Below are 19,662 nucleotides of genomic sequence, written 5' to 3'. Positions count from 1 at the left end.
TGACGTGAGTTGAACAAGACTTTGGGATGATTAATGCACGAGTTTGACTTTAGGAAGAAAGCTTAATGCCTTTGGACTTTGGAGAGAAAAAGATTCACCAATTTAGGAGTGATGAAAACGGAGTAACAACTCAGATTTTTACGAATGCATCATCATCATGTCATGTGCCATTCAAGATTCTCTACAACAGAAACAATATCTGATGCCACATTCCATCAAGACAATTTCTCGTGCCAAACGTTTCATATATTTGGAGAATAATTGCAGCTGTTTGCGAAAGATATAAAACGGAACAGCACTCTTTGCATTGCTCACTCCTGGCTATAATTCCAAATTGCTGATAAAGTTTGAGCATAGATTCGATCTTAGATTATAGGAAAACTTACAAAAAAAAAAGCAAAAGCCTCCCGTCAACGATTATATTATTGATTCTCAAAATTACTACAGGAACATTACAACATACATTTTCTACGATACTCTTGTGGCCTTTACAAATAAGTGCTGGTCAAGCACTTACTTCTGTAGCTGTACGAACAAAGAAGATACATATCCTTTCTCAGTTCCCAGGATATTTAACGACTTGCAGATAAATCATATGCGACGGTTACCGATGGGAAGTTGCTCGAATCACGAGGTCAGGTAGCAGGAATACAAAAATTCAATCGCCAGATGACCAGAGCTAGAAACAAATACTAGATAGAAATAAGAAAATAACTATAAAGGAACGAGAGAAAGAAGAGAAGGTAGTGGAAAGAATTGAATGAATCCTAAAAATTAAAATTCCTAAAAGAATTGTCACGCAGAGGAAGTGTCCGCAAAAACCTCGTTTAAGACATCGTCCTCACCGTTTGCCATGCTCAACAGCTCTGCATCCTTCTCTTCATCACCTGAAAAATCCTTTCTTTCCAATTTGGAATGAGCTGCTGTGAAAATCAACTTGTGAATCCTATCCAGTGCTTCTCTGGAGTGTCCTTGTGCACACACCCATCTCCAGGAAGACCAATTGCATTTGAAGCCAGGCGAAGTTGCGTGAAGGAAAATCAACCTAACCGCAACTCTTCCCAAGGACTTAAACTCGGTGAGATGAGTTTCCCACACAAGTCTACTGCTTTGGCGATTCACAATCTTCATTTTCCCAGTAACAGGATCCCTCTCTTTCATCTGCACAGCACGAGCGTACACTGGGTCAAGCCCTTGCGTTCTCCATTTCATAAGCTCCATTAGAACAATATGAGCCTCGTCCCTTGAAACGAGCCTTGTTATGAGTTTATCCACGTCTTTCTCTTGTTCCGGTGTCAAGTACTTAAACGGTGGAAGGTACTTCCCACTCGTGTCCCTCACCAAATACAGAGGATCAAGAATGTAAGCTGCAGCCCAAGCAGGGTGGTAGTTTTTCATGAACCTTTTTTCAATAATTTTCTCCACCTCTCCTTCCGCAACCTGAGTTTTTGAGCTCCAGTCCTTCACTCGTGCCCTTAACTCACCCCATAGTGGAAGGCATTGCCCTACAAGAGGCCTCTCTGTTTCAATCTCCCGAACCATCTCCTTCACCAACTTAACCAATGAATGAACCGCTTCCAACTCATTCCAAAACCCCACATCTCCTATCATGTCCCCGACTTCCCTCGCATTCTGGTCTTCTACGGATGCCATTTTCAAAGACTCGTCCAAAAGCACCAGCTGTAGTGCCCCGACCGAACTCAACAAGTCCTCCATCATTGCATACACAGTGTCAAAAGACTCGAACTCCCGCGAGAGCAACGGCGTTCGGAGCAACCACGCATGTCCGTACTCCTGCTGTTGGTACTTGTGAAAACTGTTCCTCACTCGAGTTTCGTAGTTAACGAAACTCGCGAGCTTGACACAATTCCGAGTTACGGTGCTGAACAGCGAGAGCTCCTTGTTGAAGTCCTTGATCAAACTGCTGAACGCTTGGTACTGACAAGAAAGGTTAACCATCCAAGGGTTTCGATTCTCCAAGTTTCTCAATGCCTTCTTCTTAAACTTGTCCGCAACAACGCCAACACATTGTTGCACGACATTCTCACAAATGCCGGTAATTGTCTCCCAAATAACTTCTTCCGCGTAACTGGAAGGAGCAGAACCGCCAACAAACACTGTCCTTCTGTGCAAACTGGTCCCATTGGGAAGATTAACGGTCATGTTAACCAACTTCTCTTCGCAGTACTTCTTCCCCTTCCGTTTCCACCCATCCGAGGCTACTTGAAAGAACAAAGCGTCTCTGATTCGCGCTTCTGAATCTGCTTTAGCTTCTTCAAACTTCGCGTCCAATCTACTTCCAGCGAACTCTCTGACAGACACTGAGGGTAACCCAACCTGATTAAGAAACGCTCTGAACTTGGGGTGCTCCAGAGAGGAGAAAGAGACAGAACCACAGGATTCGTAGACCCAATCAGCCAGACAATCAAAAGCGGTATCGACTTGAGCTTTGCTGAGAGTTGGACCAGGTGATGTTTTGGGACTCTTTAGCTTCTTCACACTGTCTTCCAACATGGCTAAGGCGCCCAAATCCTCCTTCCCTCCCGACAACATCAAATGCGGTTGCTGCGGCAGCGCGTACGTCAGCTCTCCGAAGAATCGCAACGGATCCACTACGGCCAGCGGCGACACTTCGTAGGATGAATCGCGGCCGGATGCTGAGGTTCTCTTGCGGTTGTTGTGGTTGGTCGGGGAAGGTGGTGGAGAGGCGACCATGGCGGCGGCAGCGGCGGAGGGGGATACGGAGGAGATTGGTTTGGCGGCGGAATTGAAATTGGCGCACGTTCCGCGCTTTAGATGCTCGGAGGCCGTGCGAGAGGGATTCGAAGCAGAGAAAACGGCGTCGCACAGAGAGCACCTGAGTTTGACGGCTTTGGGGAGCCCTGTTTCGGTGTTGTGCAACAGCATGGGTTCCAGGTGCGCCCAATACCATGCCCCTTTGCCCTTCATAGCTTTGGTTCGAACCGTCATCAACCCTTCGTAGCGCTTGTGCGCAGATTTTGCAGTGAGTTCATCGGCTGAAGCTGAGTCGGCAGAGGGTGTGCTACTCGCCATCGCAAGTGGGAAGTTGAAGAGTAATATTTTCAATTGGAATTGTAAGTGGAATAAAAACTGTAGTTTTCTTTAGCGAGGATGAACGGTTTTATTTTATTACATGTTCAAAGGCATCAAGTTCTGTGCATTCAGTCGGGAAAAGCAGGTGGCAGCAGCGGCCGGAATTTGAATTTCCGGTGGGTTGCCATGGAACTAAGCGGCCATCTCCGTCAGGACTTTTAAGGGGGGAATGGAGTATGTTATTTGAAAGATGTGTCCTATTGTGCTGAAAAATTTGAGAGATTTAGTTTGTTTAGGGAGAAAGAAGGGAGCCAGAAATAGCAAAGCACAAAGAGAAAACAAGAACAAACTCCGTCATCTTCACGCGGAAACTATCTGCGAGTGGGGGACATTCTTCAGGAATGTTGATGGGAACTGCTACAACGAGGTAACGCTGGAATAACACCTGTTACTATCCCACGAACGAAACCAAGACATGATGATGGCTGTCGCAGCCCAATTACCACTCACTGGCAAGTGGACATCACGCGCCCGGGAGGAGGCTTTTAGTTTTGAGTTTCTACATCTGTTTCACGTTCTATAGTTTTGTTTGTGTTTTTTTAAACCTCTCTGTATTATTTCTCTACATGAAATAAATTTCAATTTCCTAAATTGTATTACTAAATGTTTATTTTCTAAATATTCTTTAATAATTATTTTGAAATAAGCTTGTCTTTAAATTATATATATTTAAAAGATAATATATAAAAATAAATATATTAGACTAATTTAAGTAATATTATTAGTCACTGTAAAAGTAATTAGATTTACTCATAGTAAAATATGGACAAATATTTATTTATAATTTTCCCTGTTGCTCTCTGGGCCTTGTTGTGGGTCTTTTACCTACATTTTATTAGCATTTATTGTAGTTGTTTAATTTTGACAAAGAAAAAAGGGGCTTTTTAGTCTTCATCTTTTATAGTCTTTATTAATATTTGTTAACAAAAATAGAGAACACAGATATATGGTCTGAATAAGTGTCACTTCACTTAATTCTGAATTATTTTAAATGGAATTTTAAGATAATTAATATGAAATAAATTATTTATATTATCAACATATGATATGATGTCATTTATGATTTTAATACAAGGTTCTTTTTAGATTTAATAAAAAGGCGTCTGTAATATAAACATTTTGGCACGGTTATTTTTATAAAATAAATATTTTATACGATCATTTAATTTATTTTTATCATATGTGTTTTAAAGAAGTATCGATAATAGTGCACTAATAAGATATAAAAATAATTAAAATAGTCTTTTAAATATATGAAAGTATATAACGACTTTAATTTAAATTAAAAAAAATTGGTATTCAAAATAAACTTTGTCTTTCACGTATTCTTCTGAAAAATGATGCTAACTAGTATTATTAGTTTACTAATATCATATATTAATGACACATTAGTTGTTATTTTGTGTTAGATGTGACATGTACATAGTAAACACTTTAAATATGATAACGGTTAAAGTTTGTTGTAATTGATTAAATAGATCTATTACACATTTTCAAACCACAGCAAAAAGATTAGAACTATATTATGTATTTTTTACTACTCAAAACCTTTTAATTTAGATTTCTAGTGAGTAATTTGATCTTAATAGTTTACATAATTCACTTAAAAATCAATCACAAGTTCGACACTTAATTCGTCAGCACCAATTTTTAAAAAAATAATTTTTTTAATATAATTAACTTAGCATAAACCAGTGTCAATCTCGTGAATGCTACAAAATTATTTTTACTATTGTAGATTTTTCATTTGTAAAAAGAAGAAAAAAAAAGGTAATATTGGCCCACAGAGATCATCATGGAGATAAGAGGCCATTTTTTTGTATAAAGTAAATCAACCATAGATGAATTTATCTGGAAAACCCTAAAATTCTTACCATAAATATCACCATAACCAAATCAATCACTTTATCTCAGCACATAATTATCCATATGACATACTTATAGCAATACACATTATCACAAAATGATTTAAATATAATAAATCTTAACGGATTCGAGATTTTACATTAAGTAAGAATGAAAACGTGGTGGAAAGTGAAAAGAGAGAAGGGAGAAAAAGTAAGAAGATGATCTGAAATGGTAAAGATGGGTAAGGAAGGAGGGATCCCCATGATCACCACGCGTACGGCCAAGATTCAAGAACTGAAATTCCTAATTATGCCATCAGAAAAGAAAGCCATAAAGTCTGAGGAACCATGACAAAGCTCATTTCAAATTTCACTCACTTTGTAAAAGTGGTTCAGGAAAAAGCAAGATATGGGCCAACAAATAACAAATTCATCACAAAATTTCCAAGATCAAATTTCAGTTTATGGGATTTAAATTAGAAACCTCATTATTGGTGGTGACCCACTAGCCCGTTACTTCTTAGCCCAGTGGGCTTTCTCTTTTTTCTCAAGTCAATCACTACGGCCCAGAAAGTAAACAAACATGTAAAACAGCAAAAACAAAAACAAAACGCCCACCGTGGGGCTCGAACCCAAGACCACAAGGTTAAGAGCCTTGCGCTCTGCCAACTGAGCTAGACGGGCTTACGTTTTAGTTTCTAAATTATTGGTTAATACCAAATCTTTCATCTTGTTATTTAACACACACACACGAATATATTTAACTATTAGAAAATGAATAATAATTTAAGTACACTTTTAAAATACGATGATGAAGCCAGCCAACCCTGATAAATATATTATCCCGTGGAGATATCACTTTCAAATTGAATATTTTAAAAATGTAAAATTAGGATTTTAGTTATTTTTATTTGGTGTGTTTAGCATGTGGGCCAAATAAGCTTAGGTCAAATCCATATGTGGATATAATTATGTCGATTAATTTTATAAAACGATATTAAATTTTTAAACTTTCATATTTAAATTTAAAATTACTTCAATTCATATGATTTAAATTTTAAAACTTCATATCTTTTTTTATTGATTTTTTAATTTTGAAACAGGTAAGAATCGCATTAGTCTATAGGACCAGGTCAATCTATTAAGAAATGGACCAAATTGGGCTATACAGTGAGGTGTATATGTGGGTCGGACCATTGGGCCAAGGGGAATGTTTTCTTCCTGTACCCCAATTCTTTTGTAATCCCTAAACTACCCTTTCAGCTTGACTTGGATAAAAATCCTATTTCACACTCTTTACATTTGCGCAGTCAGAACATCCTGCACTTCCCAACTCTCTTTCCCTCCTTTCTGCAGACAAACTCCAAGATTTAGACAAACTAAATTTTGAAATTCGGTGAAAACTAACAATATCAGAATTCAAAATTTGACAATACTTAATCAAAACTGAATTCAAAATTCAATAAAAAAACATAAATTTCACATTTCATCAAATTTTAAAATTTGATAAATACCAACAAAACTAGTTTTCAAAATACAGTAACACTTAACTAAAATTAGATTTCAAAATTCAATAAATAACTTAAATTTCACACTTTAACAAAAATTCGATGAAAATTCACCAAAACCAAAATTTAAAATTCAACAAACGACATGAATTTTACTTTTATCAAACTTTTAAACTAAATAAAAGCCAACAAAATTTAATTCAAAATCTAATAATACTTAGCCAACACCAAAATCCGGTAATCATCATTTCAAGTTTCGCAGTCGACATATCAACAACACCATTAATTTTCTAACTAGAGTATACAAATTTTGCATGCCAAGTTTATGCTTCTCATGTTTTCGACCACATCACCAGTTTTTTTTTTTTTTTTTTTTTTTTTTTATATATTATTATTGTTAGTAATAACTAATAACCATAATTGATTTATATTTAATTACATTTTTGGTCAATGAAATTAATTTTTACTTCCTAACTATTTTTATATAATTAGTTTATGGATGATGCTTTTACACAATTGTTTTTTAATTTCCAAATTCTGTTTTGATAATATTTTTTAAAACAAGTTTTTTAGTGGAAATTACGGACGAATAAATAAATAAATAAAAGAATAAAATAAAATATTAGAACCAGTAATAACATTTTTATACAAAATTTCATAATCAATCAAACATGATAATTTTTCAGGCTTTATCAATAACATTTTAATTTTGAATTAATTTTTATTTTTTCAAAATACGATTTATTTCTAGTTTGCTAGTTTATTAGAAATTTTTAATTAGTTTATTTTTTTTAGATTTATTGGAGGTGCAGAAAGAAAAACGTGAAATGCACCTTGGGCAAATGAAAAATAGAACAGTAAAAAGGAAGTGCTTATTTTATCACCAAAAATTACTATATACATTATCTAACGGAAAAGAAAAGTATATTAAATAATGGATGGTCGGTGCCGAAAGTAATTAATGTTTTATTGAGACGTTATTATACTGTAATTTTAATAATTTTTATAGCTAAATTTAAAATTTATTAATAAAACTTACCAAATGCATGATATTAATGATTTTTATATTAAGTTAGACATTTATTAATATTCTTTTAAGTTGATAGAAAACGAAATTTACATGTTTTGAAAAAACTAAAATAATAATTAGAATTTAAAAAGGAAGTCCTTGAAAAGGTATTTATTATAAATAAAATGATTGGGAGCATGTGGGGGCAAAGAATGAAAGATATTAGGAATGGTAGATTATAGACATTACAGAGGAGAAGCTAATGAAAGATAAACAGGAAGAAAGTCCACGTCAACAACCATTCACGCAACTACCCAATTCATTCTCTTTTAACTTCCATTCACTCAACCAATTCAATCACCCACACTTTTATGTCTCCAAGGAAAAGTTCGCCGATTGGTTCCGCTCGGAGAAATAAGCCGCGGCAACTGTTGCCGTCACCCCACCGCCGGACGAGCAACAAGCCAAAGCATGTCAAGGTCTTGAAACGCTGCTCATCGGCGCCTCTGCTTACACGACGAGAAAACGGCGATGCTGACAGCCATTATTGGAAAAGTGGAAGAGGCTCGTTTTTCCGACCTAAAACGTTTTCTGATGCCTTTCTCTCTTCCCCTTCTCCCTTTTCCTCCCCGCGGATCCACACTAAGCAGGTTATTCTCAACTTTACTAAACTCTCGTTCTTTGTTTTAATTAATTAGTTAATTACTTTTTATTATGATTATCATGAAAATAGAAATGTTTGCTTTTTGCAACGTTTTTCAACGAACATCAAGTTGCTCTGTACGGTTAGTAGAAGGCTAAAATTAGGGTTGAATGATTATAAATTACGTTGGTGGAATGGGATGAACTTCTAATTTTGAGAAATCCTTTCATATATCTTGCATGACAAGGTTGCTTAATTTGCTACCTGAGCAGCGAGAGTCTGTTTAAGACGTTTCTTTTGGTTTGAGGAAAACCCAAAAGGGAAGTTTGGTATGAATAACTAAGTTAAATTAAACGAAACTGTACTTCTTTTACCATATATGGTCCGAAATTGGAAAGAACCCTGAAGTTTGGCCAAACACTGTTATTGTTATGTAAGGTTTAAGAAAGGGTCAAACTCGAGGGAGAGAGAATTTTGTTTTTCTCCTTTTGTCTCAACCCTTCTGCCATTGGTTTTGCTTTTAGTTTACGCAAGAATTGTCCTGAAAAACTTTAGAGGTGGCGTGAAGAATATCATATTAAGCATACCTTATCTACTTAGTTTATGAAGATTCCCAACCACGAACATAATTCATCCATGAAAATGCTTGCTAGTAGTACAGCATCTCACAATTTACTCAGACCAACCTTGCATAAAACAACTTTCTTTTAAGTTATTTTTTAAGAAACTAATTAATTACGGTGTTTGATTTTTAATTGTTTTTTTATGAGCATGGAATGTCTTTTTGTTTACGCCATTTGGGGTTAGTGAACATGAAGTATGTAATTTAATAATCTACCCTGTGTAGCACCTCAAGTGATAAAGATTTAAATATTAGACTTGGTGACGTAGTATGCGTGGCTTTTAACTAATGACTACTTGTACTAAAAATATAGAGTAATTGGCATGCTAAACTTGGTCAAGCACAGCGATTACTTTCATGTTCGTCTTGGTGACTGGTGATGTGTTATTGTATTATTAGATAATAAAGGGGTACGACAAAGAGGCTAAGGTGGTAGTTAATGTGACCGTTGAGGGAAGTCCAGGGCCAGTTCGAACCATGGTTAAACTGGGTTCCAGTGTGGACGACACAATCAAGCTTGTGGTAGATAAATACAGAGAAGAAGGAAGAAGTCCGAATATCAATCCTAGCATGACATCTTCATTCGAATTGCATCACTCTCATTTCAGTCTCCAGAGTAAGTAAAATTTTAATCATATCATATTTGTCACTTTTCCAGAACTATTAGTAAAGATATAAATAGCAGTAATTTTATTTAACCTCTAAGATGGTGGTTAATATTGGAGAGATTATTTATTTGGATTACGAACTTTGGTTGGAAGGTTTGGATAAATCAGAAGTGATTGCGGATGTGGGTAGTAGAAGTTTTTATCTGCGGAAGAATAGCAGTGCTTCTATTTTGACTTCATTTCATTCGGGAAGTGCTCCCCAATTAGTCAGTCGTGCCTCTACTCCATCCGTACCAAACCCTCCTCCATTCTTCATCCATTCTTTCTTTGCCCGCAAGATTAGCAAAATTGTAAGAAGAGCTCAGCGTCTTTGGAACATTGTTGTTTGCTCCCAGTGAGGACGCTCACAGTCTCTTCAATCAATGATGGGAAAAAGCAACGACTTTTAATATGTTGCCTTTCAACCCCTCATTTTCAGCTTCAAGTATGTTTATCACTTGGGTAAATATTACCTTTACCATTTTTTACATTCACATCAATTAAAGCTGCTATTAAATTAATACGTAAGTGAACATAAACTTCTTCCTGTTATTTGTATCTCCGAGATGGCATTAGCTTCTTCTCGATCTCATTTAAAGGGATTCGGATCCTCGCAGTGAAAAAGAAATCTGGAACTTTTCATAGTTATAACTTGTAGTGTGTTTGATTTATTAATATGCTCTCCAACTTTGTTTCACGGATATTGGATTTGGACTGAGAAGATAGAATTATAATTTTAATTTACAAAAACATAAAAACAATGAAAAGTGTGACGAAATATCGAGTATAATTTGAATAAAATATGATAAATTCTCATGTAATTTGTAGTTGTGGTTATTATTGTGAATGATAAGAGATGTACAAGATACTTTGCAAATTTTATGTAAGATTAATTGTTTAAGAATATAGTTTTTGAATTAGATAAAGTACAAAAAAATTACAGTTTGGCATTGTATAAAAATAAATAAATATAAGCTCTTAAGTTTCCCGTTATGAATTTCGTAAATTTAATATTTATGGCAATAAGTTTTTAATTAATGAGTAAATATTTTAATACACAATAGTTTCAATAAAAGAAAACATTTAAAACGATTGAATTTAAAACAAGATTAATTTTTTTTTTTTAAAGAAAGCAATTCAAATCTAATGAAGATTTCTAACAAATAAAAAGTATTAGTCGGATATTATATTAGTGCATTGCTTACATTTTATATCTTATATATGTCGTAAAACACTTTTTATTTTTAAATTAAAACAATTTTGATTACTACTTGTTTGAACAGATTAATACAAACAAATGTAAAATAACAAACTTAAATTTAGGAAGGAATAAAAGAAAGTGATGTTTAATTAATCGAAAATTAAGTGAAGAAAAATAGATGAAGTAATAATTGTACTCCAATCATATAAATTTGGGTATACTAATGAAGTTAACATATGAATGTAACCAGAGAATATCAGTAATAAAATTTAAACATTTTTTTTTAAAATTCTTAAACCATACAGAATTTTAATTTTAAATTTTATAAATTTTTCATATTTCTGAAAGCTTTATTTGATTTATTCTTTATAAATTTGCCAATTTGAGCTTTGATTTCTGTAAAGAGAATCCAAAATATAAACTCACAATTTTTATATCTCTAAGTTTCTTTGAAAAGATACAGTTTTCTTAAAGATATCAGACATTAGTACTGCATCACAGAACACCATACCAGCCAATGTCAAAATGTCGACTTTTAGAAGATAAAAATGGAAAGGATTATTAATTATGTTTGGATAATGCTATTTGGATTAAAAACACAGTTAATTGGATGAATAGCATTTAACAAAATAAGCTAGAAAAGGGGATGATTGTTTGAGTTAGTGGTGTTGCGTGAATGGCGTGCATGGCGTGCATGGCCTAGAAATGTAGAGGAAGGAGAAACGTGCAGACTGCGCACGTACCGGGAAAAGGCTCCGGCTAACTTACGCCCCATCACTGAAGGGGAAGAAGGAGAAGAAGAGAGATGGGCGATCTATTTGCTTGGCTCATCTCCTTCTTCCTCCTCATTGCCTTGCTTGTCCTCGTCACTTACCAGGTTTTTTTTTTCTTCTTCTTCATCTTCCAACTTTTTCTTCAATGTTATAATATGGAAAAACAAGTTATATATTATATTACCCTCTTACATGATTTCACGTTTGTTGCAGTTAATGTGCCTAGCAGACCTGGAATTTGATTATATAAATCCTTATGACTCCTCTTCTCGAATAAATGTGCTGGTTTTGCCTGAGTTTGCTACGCAAGCTGCCCTATGCTTCTTCTACCTTGTTACTCAGCATTGGATAATGGCACTCTTCTGCGCTCCTTATCTTTTCTTCAACATTCGATTGTAAGTTTGTATCAATTCTGCTTCATTGTTTCTTGATTATACACAACCACAGATTCTACAAACGTTCCGGTCTTCAGTTTGAGAGTGAGAAAAAAGCTCGACTTTGAACTTTGAGACTTTCTATTCTCGACATGAAACAAACATACACTACGATAACCAGTGATTTCCATTTCTAGAAAACTTTACCAGAAAAAAAATGTACTTTAGTGCTGTTATATTTAGGTGAGAGAAGAAAACAGAGTATGGATTTAATTAAACTGTGGGTCTTTTCAGTATTCTACATTTTAGAGAGTCTAGGAATGTTTAGAGAGCTGAAACAAACCAAGTAAATAATGTTTTTCCTCGTTTTCTTATTGGGTTTTTGTTCTCACATTCAGTTAAATTTTCATTTATGTCCTATTTTGTGTTCGTTACATTTGCAACACATACAAGTTTGGGATTAGCTTTCCATTGCATGGTGTTAGATAGTTGCAGAGAGGTTAGAGGATTAAAGGAGATGAAACAATAGTCTTGAAATTTAAATGTACTGAAATGTGAATAATATAGTTGTATTGATAGCATGTTTTAATCCTTTGATCAGGTACAGACGAAGAAGGCATTTGATTGATGTAACTGAGATATTCAACCAGCTCCACTGGGAAAAGAAGCAACGGCTAGTCAAATTCTTCTACCTTGTCTTTACCCTTTTCCTCTCAGTATTTTGGTAACGTTTGTTTGTCTCTCATTTTATATAGATTTTGTTAAAATGGATGCTTTTATTCATAGCTGTTAATCCTGTTGCAGGATGATTTACTCATCACTGGAGTAGCAGTTATAGTTGATTGCTTGAATTATTTGGTTCTGCAAACTCCCAGAAGCTTGCGGTAGAGAACAGTTAATTACTTCTCACACTGTAATGATGAACTTTAGAGGTGAGGTTGCTGGTCTGTGTTGATTGTTTGTTGGTACTCATAAAAAGTGGTAAAGAATAATATTTTAGCTTAAATGATTACCAAAATGAAGTTAAAAAAACACTGAAATGTGTTTTTGTTTCCTTTTATCTCAGAAAAAATAACAAAAATAGTTTTAAGAAAACAGTTCTGAAATATAAATTCATCCACCAAGTCCAGGGAATTTCTGTTTCCATTGAATATGTTAATGTTCATTGTAATCTCATTTGAAAACATGTTGGTTTTGACACTTGCATGAGCAGGCACATATCGGTTCAAGATTCTTCCCAGAAGCAGCCAATAATAATCTTTTGGACGACAATTAAATAAAACAATGTAATCAAAGACAATGCAGTGTGCAACTTGGATCGTAACGTTTAACGAACAAACATTGTTGGCTAGCTGAAAATACGAGCCTAATTTATTTGTGCAACTTGGTGACTTGTCATTATCGTATATCAGATTATCAGGTCACTCATATGAAAAGGAAAACAACATCTGTTACTGACATCATTTTCTTTTCCTTTCTAACTGTTATTTCCTTGGCTTTGCATCATTGTTCATACTCCAAATATAAGCTTTCGGCAAATGCAACGACACCAATCTCTTCAAAAGGGTAAGGCGGCTTGCAGCTATTGAAAATTAGAAAAATATTTTATATATGAACAGTCATCGAAGTTTACACCAGAAATAACTTGTTTGACTGTCCAATCTTTTATATATATATATGTTCTAAATTTTTCCTTAACTTAATCTTTCTTGGTGTTTGTTTTAGAACTTTAATTTCTTTTTAGTCATTAAATTTAGATAGTTAAGTTAAAATGCCAAAAAGAAAATTTATGAAAGTTTGAAATAAAAATAAATTTTAATTTCTTGCTCAAGTACATATTTAACTATCTTTATGCCTATTAACAAGAACATTGTTCTGAATAACAAAAACAAAGTCCGTGTCTTTTGTTCATTCCTCTTGTTCAGACATTTTATGTATTGTATTGCAGTCCTTGTTTTATAAAAATATATAGTCAAATTTGAATTAAGTCTAATTTATGTTTCAATCAAACATTGTTGATTGTGCTATATACCTCTTTGCATAAAAGGACGAATCGTTGCTAATTAAGAAACTCCATATTGTATATTATGCAGAATAAAGCTTGTTTTGTTGATTTATTTTTAGTTACTGTTTTTTTTTCTGCTTCCTTTCCAACTTACTATAAAACAAAGGTGAACAAATCCTTAAAATATTATGTGGAGGTTCCATTGTTGGCACTTCATTTGTTTCTTTCTTTTGTCTTTTTTTTTTTGTTTACTTTTTATGCAATTTTTTAATAATCAAACTGACGTTTGTTTTTATTTTCGTCTTCGTCACTAATTCACACTTCAGATGACGCACCGATTCATTGGATACTGGCCTGATGCATGTCTTATATATTAACTGATCCCTAATGAACAAGAATTACGACAATAATCAATTAAGATTTTCATAACTTTTTAAGTTGTAATAGTACTATCAGTTTATCAATTTGTTGATTAAGTAAAATAAATGGTTCAGTTTATCAATTTGTTGACGAACTATCAGTTTCTGTGAACAAACAGTATATAAAAGTAAATTAGACAGTGGATAGAAACTAAACTCTGTTTTTTACACGTTAAATAAAATTTATTGATTTTAATAAGTTTACTAATATAATGTCAAAATTATTATTATTATTATTATTAAATATTTACAAAAGTCAACGGCATAATGCAAAGATCATAATAAACATAAAAACCTTTGCAACGAATCATTAGATTATGTCTTTGGTTGTCTTCAAAGTTAATCAAAATTTAATTAAAGACCCAATATTAAGTATCTTCCACTCTGCAACGATAATCAAGATGAATTCTTTTGAAAGCAATCCAGAATGAATTAACAAAGCGTGAGTGTGTAAACAAAAAAAAAAATGCACCCACACCTCCGTTTTGGTTGTTCTAGAATACTTTCAGATTGAACATAGAAGACAAAAAAAGAATACTTTTAGTTTCATCTTGATTGATATTTTGAAATATTTAGAATATATAATTTATTCCCTATTTAATATTCTCATTTAATGTAAAATCATTTCAACCACCTATAGGATACTGGTCCCTTTCGTTATTTCATAAAACTTTATTCCCAATAAGTACAACTGCCTAACTTTTATTCTAGTAGATAGGGATATTACACTACAGTCAATTATTTTGTTTTCAATACCTTTAGCTTCATCAACAAATAAGACAAGTCAAATGCTAATGCCTACTTAAACCGTCCAACATAAAAAAAAGTGGGCAAATTATATGTAGTTCATTTTTTATTTTACAAAAAAAATTATATTTTTCAAGAGATAACAAATAAATATAAAATGCATTCAATTAGAATAATCTTTTTGGGGTGAAAAGAAGGGAGAGTTGAATTTAAAAATAGTAAAGCACTAAAATGAATACTGATAACATGGGAGGAAATGTGGATATGTACAGATGAGGGTAATGCTAAGGGAACAATGAACCCAATTTGCTCTGTCTCCTACCTAAACTTGTGCCTCTGCTGCCACCAGGAATCTAATTCTATATTCTTCTCACATTAACAACCTTCCCAACCGAGCTGAACACCTTTCCGCAATAACCAAAATATGTTGTAATTAAAAGGAGCATTTAAAACGGTGGGCACCCCAATCCACCACAGCTGTACATTTAACTATCCGTTTCCACCTACCAAACCCAACCCAACCAACTAAAACAACCGCCATCACCAAATTCTACCTTTCAACTTTTCTGCACACAACCCAAATCTGAAGCAAAGAATAGTATGCTACAAAAAGATTGCATAGAAAACCTCACCCCTAAATTCCTCTGTTTTAGCCTGGCTCAGGAACAGGATTTGATTAATCCCAAACTGTACAGATTTCTTTTCACCAGACTCCCTATGGAAAACAACACTGCCCCACCAATTCCAACCGCTTGATCCTCTCTCTGCATCTCCTGATGATTTACCAACGGCAATTCCTTCACTTCTAAATAGCTTAACCCAATTTTCTGCCTAACACATTCAATAATTTTTGAATCAGCTGGATTTCCAATGGCATCCGTTACATAGAATACATTTGTAGCCATATTCCCTACAGTGGATATCTCAGCCCTGGTCACATTGAGCCCATTCTCGCGGAAAGTTCTCATTACTTCTGCCAGAAGCCCCTGCCTGTCTTCTTTACATAACTCTAGCCGAACGCCCTACAATCAAATAATTAAAAATTAAAAATCTTCATTTTATATCAGAAGGTAAGGTAATAACAAAACAAACGCCAGAGGAAGGAGGCCTGTACCTCAGATGCCCTTCTCTCTACAGCAGCTTTTAGGCATTGAATTACACGTTGTCGCTCTGGTTCTGAGCTAATTGGACTGCCATCTTTGTGTCTTATATAAAACTCCTACAGTGAAGATCAGAACAAACTTAAGTAACACAAATTAAGAAAGGGGAATAAACTAGTTTTGAGGGAAGGAAATAGAATAATCACCAAGTATGCTCTGTCATCATTTGTGTTAATAGTTGCATGAAAAACATCGTATTCCATGTCTGTCAAATTGCATACAACATCGAATAAAAGCTTGGTTCGATCTTTGCACTGAACATTCACGACTGAATACCCTCTTCCTGCCCAATTCTGAACCGTCACTACTGGGTTATCAGAAGTAACCTCAAGAATGGGAGTCCTCTCATAATCACGGTCTCTAAACATCATCTGGTGTAGCCTTCTTTCAGTGTGCATCGCAGCCATAGAAACAGAAATATTTGCACTTCTAATGTCATTGTCTCCCTTCAAAACATTTCTTAAGCGCAATTCAATCTTCTTAATTTTCTGAGAGTCCTCAATAGTAGACCCAGAACTAGAATCTTTTACATAGATTAAGGAAGCAATCCGGCCATTGTGAGTCCAAACCTTTGCCTCAACCACATCACATTGAAGATCAGCCAGTACGGCAAACACCTCCGATAAAAGACCGACTCGGTCAGTTCCTGTCAATTCCAGCGCAGTGAGACCTTTAGAACTGTTGGTTCTTCCATACTGAATGTTCCCAAGTGACTGTAGTGAGAAAAATCAGATTAGATACACAATAAACACGATTTAAAAACAAAAAATTATATCTGGTAACATTTAAATTGTAATTCATTTAGAACTTGTAAAGACCATCAATACCTGCTCAATATATTTTAAAACCTTTTCGTCCGTTATCTTGTTTCCATTTTGATCAGTGACATGAAAAACTGTCAATTGAACAGGCAAAACAAATATAAGTCCACAGGGAATTTACCCATCTCAGGAGAAGAATCCCGAACCAAACCAATTATGAAAAAAATGAAATAACAATTAGCTTACCATCCATACACCATTTGCCATCAGCAGAAATATAGGCTTTCTTTATAGAAAGGTCCAGGTCGGTGAGCACTTGTACAGCATCCAATAAAATACCATGCCTTCTAGCACTGTCAACCTGTGAAATTCATTGAAAAAAAAAGGTCACTGTTAATTAATTATTCTTTCTTCCCATGAAATCAAAATATTTTTAGAACAACTTGTTTTCATTGGACAAGAGTTTCGTAGGGAGGTTACCTTGACAAGAGTAGCTGAAGAGAACACGGAATTGTCAATAACAACCCTGTTTCAAATAAAAAAAAATTCAGAATTAGCAAAATTGATTTGTCCCGTGATTTTTCTTCCAATATAAAGATACAAAGAATGCACTAAAGGGAACAGTGACGTTTCACAAGAGCAGGAGGCCATACGCAATTAGAAAAGTCAAAAACCTGTTAAATAGTAGCAGCAGACAAATCAAATTCAAAAGTCGGTGTGACTTTTTTAAAAAAAATATATACATCCTTTGAAATATTGGATGCAAGAAGGAACAAATGCAAAGAGCATAGGCACCAAAAATTCTTGTCTGCCAAAAAGGGATTTGGCTGACAAATAAACTAACACAAGAAAAAATAGCACCTACTTTGGAATTATCAGTAAGGGGTTCTGACCAGTCGGAGTAAGAACAAAAAATCATGGCTTAATGATAATTTTTTTGCAGAAAATCATATGGCGTGTCCATAAATAAACACAAAACCAGAGTAAACAGAATGATGGCTTAAGATTACACAAAATCAGCTTCAAAACTTATAGATCCATTCAAAACATGGAGAATTACAATCTACAGTCTTAACTAAAAGAAACAAAGAGGCAACAAATGGAATAATGGTTTGCAAACCTGGGAGTGCTCATTCTTATTACAAGCTTTTCGTATTCGTCCGTGCAAGCAGGCCACTCCATTCTCCTTTTCCGTTTCTTCAAAAGAGAGGAGGAAGATTCCTGTATCTGTATGAGAACAGAACCAGAATGAAATTTACCAGTTTTTTTCTTTCTCTTCTCCTTCCCTTAACCCAGTGTACAACAAACAGTGACTCTGTTTCTCTCTCTATTTGCCTCCCATTACAAAGAAACACCCATATATATATCTGGCACCAATATTTAAAGATATTTTTTAATTGATATAATTTAATATATTTAGTATAGGGTATCCCTAGCATGTCTAAACACAGGCAAAGAAAACACACACAGTGCTGTCACATGGCGTGACTAGCGCCTGCGCGCTGACCCAACTTTCTAATTTAGATGTTCTGTTTGAAGTCACACCCCATAATTCTGTTAAATCGTTTAATTAGCAATTTAATCTTGGATTAAACAAGAATGACCCGTGTCCTTTAAAACCAATTAGCGTGACTTGTAATCCAGCATGGAGGACACGTGGGACCTGTGCATGTCGCATTGCTTTCTCTCTACTCAACAGGTAAGAACATATCAAGAGAGGGTAGAGACACGTGGCAGGATTGAGTTCAAAACTGATCAGTAAACTTGGTAATTAAGGTGAGATTTTGCCACCTCAATGATGACGTCCGCACGTGATAACACTGCTTGGATTGACTTTTCTTTTATTTTAGCATTCATTCTTCTTAGTTGCTTTTCCTCATTTCTTTGATATTCTCTTTTGGTTATCATATTAATCTTTTTATTGTATTATTTTTATTTTGGTATTTATCTTTGCTTGTTTTCATTTTAATTTTAATCAATTAATCATTAACCATTAATCAATAGAATACATACAGAACAATTTTTTGATAAATTATCAAATTTTAATCGGTTTTTTTAAAGTATATAATATTTAAGAAATATATGGGAGCAATTTGTCCCCGGTTTCATATTTACATAATCAATTTTACTTTTGTCTCCACAAAGTTTTACTGTACTGCTATTAATTTTAATTTTTTTTTATAAAATTAACAATAAATAAGTATATTATATTTTTAAAATATAAAAATGTCATGTAACAATTACAATTTACAAAATGTAGATATTTTAGTAATTTTATCTTATTGTTTCTTTCCATAAAAAAAATCATTATAACTCTTTTTTTTTGTCCAATTAGAAAATCTTAATTTGTCAAAATTATTGATAATGAAGTGATTTTAACAGTAATTGTCTTTAAATGATAATAATAATTATATATTTCTATTTATTAATAAAATAAGTTTTGCTTTGACAGAAGAGGAAAACTGGCTCAAAATATTCATATGTATTTAAATTTATGAGTGCAGGATAATATTTGTTGTATAAATATAATTAACTAGCTTAAATGCAATCAGTTATTGTTTTGGGAGTTTTAGTGTGGATTTAATATGTATCTCTCCAAATTATTTAACATATTTTCAAATTGATATCAATTTAGTTATCATGTATTTTTCAATTATATATACATGAATATTACACTTTTAAGAACAATATTCAATAATTATAATGTATCTTTAAAACATAAGATCGTGGGAGGTTATATTTAAGAAATGTATCGAAAGTTTCTAACTACATATTCCCTCAGTTGTTTGTAGTCTTTTTCAAACTAATTACATCACAAGTTATTTCCAAATT

The 19,662-nt window shown here is 33.8% G+C and overlaps 4 protein-coding genes and 1 non-coding gene across 6 annotated transcripts; 2 read left to right on the top strand and 3 right to left on the bottom strand.

Annotated features, from left to right (window-relative positions):
- Positions 1-394: 394 nt before the first annotated feature.
- Positions 395-3,628, bottom strand: LOC106776542. The gene is made up of 2 exons (XM_014664023.2): positions 3,405-3,628; positions 395-3,319 (listed from the first exon to the last, which is right to left on the bottom strand). Exon 2 carries the CDS (start codon positions 3,052-3,054, stop codon positions 796-798), a length of 2,259 nt encoding a protein of 752 aa, XP_014519509.1. The 5' UTR covers positions 3,055-3,319; positions 3,405-3,628; the 3' UTR covers positions 395-795.
- A 1,944-nt stretch (positions 3,629-5,572) lies between these two features.
- TRNAK-CUU lies at positions 5,573-5,645 on the bottom strand. The gene has a single exon. It is a non-coding gene; the product is annotated as a tRNA-Lys (tRNA).
- A 2,040-nt stretch (positions 5,646-7,685) lies between these two features.
- LOC106777116 (uncharacterized protein At4g22758) lies at positions 7,686-10,087 on the top strand. Its single transcript, XM_014664642.2, has 3 exons — positions 7,686-8,128; positions 9,143-9,359; positions 9,505-10,087. Exons 1-3 carry the CDS (start codon positions 7,850-7,852, stop codon positions 9,747-9,749), a joined length of 741 nt encoding a protein of 246 aa, XP_014520128.1. The 5' UTR covers positions 7,686-7,849; the 3' UTR covers positions 9,750-10,087.
- Positions 10,088-11,005: 918 nt separating this feature from the next.
- On the top strand, positions 11,006-13,308 carry LOC106777461 (protein cornichon homolog 4-like). Of its 2 annotated transcripts, XR_002665971.1 has the most exons (5): positions 11,006-11,468; positions 11,578-11,759; positions 12,340-12,462; positions 12,543-12,670; positions 12,952-13,308. XR_002665971.1 is itself a non-coding variant. In XM_014665042.2 (4 exons), the coding sequence occupies exons 1-4, from the start codon at positions 11,397-11,399 to the stop codon at positions 12,565-12,567; spliced, it is 402 nt and encodes a 133-aa protein (XP_014520528.1). In that variant the 5' UTR covers positions 11,006-11,396; the 3' UTR covers positions 12,568-13,308. The 2 variants fall into 2 exon arrangements, 1 of the variants encoding a protein (XP_014520528.1); XM_014665042.2 differs by having other exon boundaries at positions 12,543-13,308.
- Positions 13,309-15,049: 1,741 nt separating this feature from the next.
- On the bottom strand, positions 15,050-18,178 carry LOC106776465 (ACT domain-containing protein ACR8). Its single transcript, XM_014663930.2, has 7 exons — positions 17,951-18,178; positions 17,311-17,356; positions 17,077-17,191; positions 16,897-16,964; positions 16,216-16,782; positions 16,024-16,128; positions 15,050-15,931 (listed from the first exon to the last, which is right to left on the bottom strand). Exons 1-7 carry the CDS (start codon positions 18,010-18,012, stop codon positions 15,569-15,571), a joined length of 1,326 nt encoding a protein of 441 aa, XP_014519416.1. The 5' UTR covers positions 18,013-18,178; the 3' UTR covers positions 15,050-15,568.
- Between the last annotated feature and the right edge of the window lie 1,484 nt (positions 18,179-19,662).

This window comes from Vigna radiata, chromosome 11 (genome assembly GCF_000741045.1).
Source record: "Vigna radiata var. radiata cultivar VC1973A chromosome 11, Vradiata_ver6, whole genome shotgun sequence".
Lineage (NCBI taxonomy): Eukaryota > Viridiplantae > Streptophyta > Magnoliopsida > Fabales > Fabaceae > Vigna > Vigna radiata.
This window is presented reverse-complemented; position numbering and strand designations above follow the sequence as displayed.

Excerpts from the sequence above, each read along its gene's own strand:
- LOC106777116 (XM_014664642.2), top strand. The coding sequence starts at position 7,850 with ATGTCTCCAAGGAAAAGTTCGCCGATTGGTTCCGCTCGGAGAAATAAG. Across the intron at positions 8,129-9,142 it reads CGCGGATCCACACTAAGCAG|ATAATAAAGGGGTACGACAA; the intron begins GTTATTCTCAAC and ends TTGTATTATTAG. Across the intron at positions 9,360-9,504 it reads CTCTCATTTCAGTCTCCAGA|GTTTGGATAAATCAGAAGTG; the intron begins GTAAGTAAAATT and ends TTTGGTTGGAAG.
- LOC106776465 (XM_014663930.2), bottom strand. The coding sequence starts at position 18,012 with ATGGAGTGGCCTGCTTGCACGGACGAATACGAAAAGCTTGTAATAAGA. Across the intron at positions 17,357-17,950 it reads ATAAGAATGAGCACTCCCAG|GGTTGTTATTGACAATTCCG; the intron begins GTTTGCAAACCA and ends TATTTGAAACAG. Across the intron at positions 17,192-17,310 it reads CTTCAGCTACTCTTGTCAAG|GTTGACAGTGCTAGAAGGCA; the intron begins GTAACCTCCCTA and ends TGAATTTCACAG.
- LOC106776542 (XM_014664023.2), bottom strand. The coding sequence starts at position 3,054 with ATGGCGAGTAGCACACCCTCTGCCGACTCAGCTTCAGCCGATGAACTC.
- LOC106777461 (XM_014665042.2), top strand. The coding sequence starts at position 11,397 with ATGGGCGATCTATTTGCTTGGCTCATCTCCTTCTTCCTCCTCATTGCC. Across the intron at positions 11,469-11,577 it reads TTGTCCTCGTCACTTACCAG|TTAATGTGCCTAGCAGACCT; the intron begins GTTTTTTTTTTC and ends CGTTTGTTGCAG. Across the intron at positions 12,463-12,542 it reads CTTTTCCTCTCAGTATTTTG|GATGATTTACTCATCACTGG; the intron begins GTAACGTTTGTT and ends ATCCTGTTGCAG.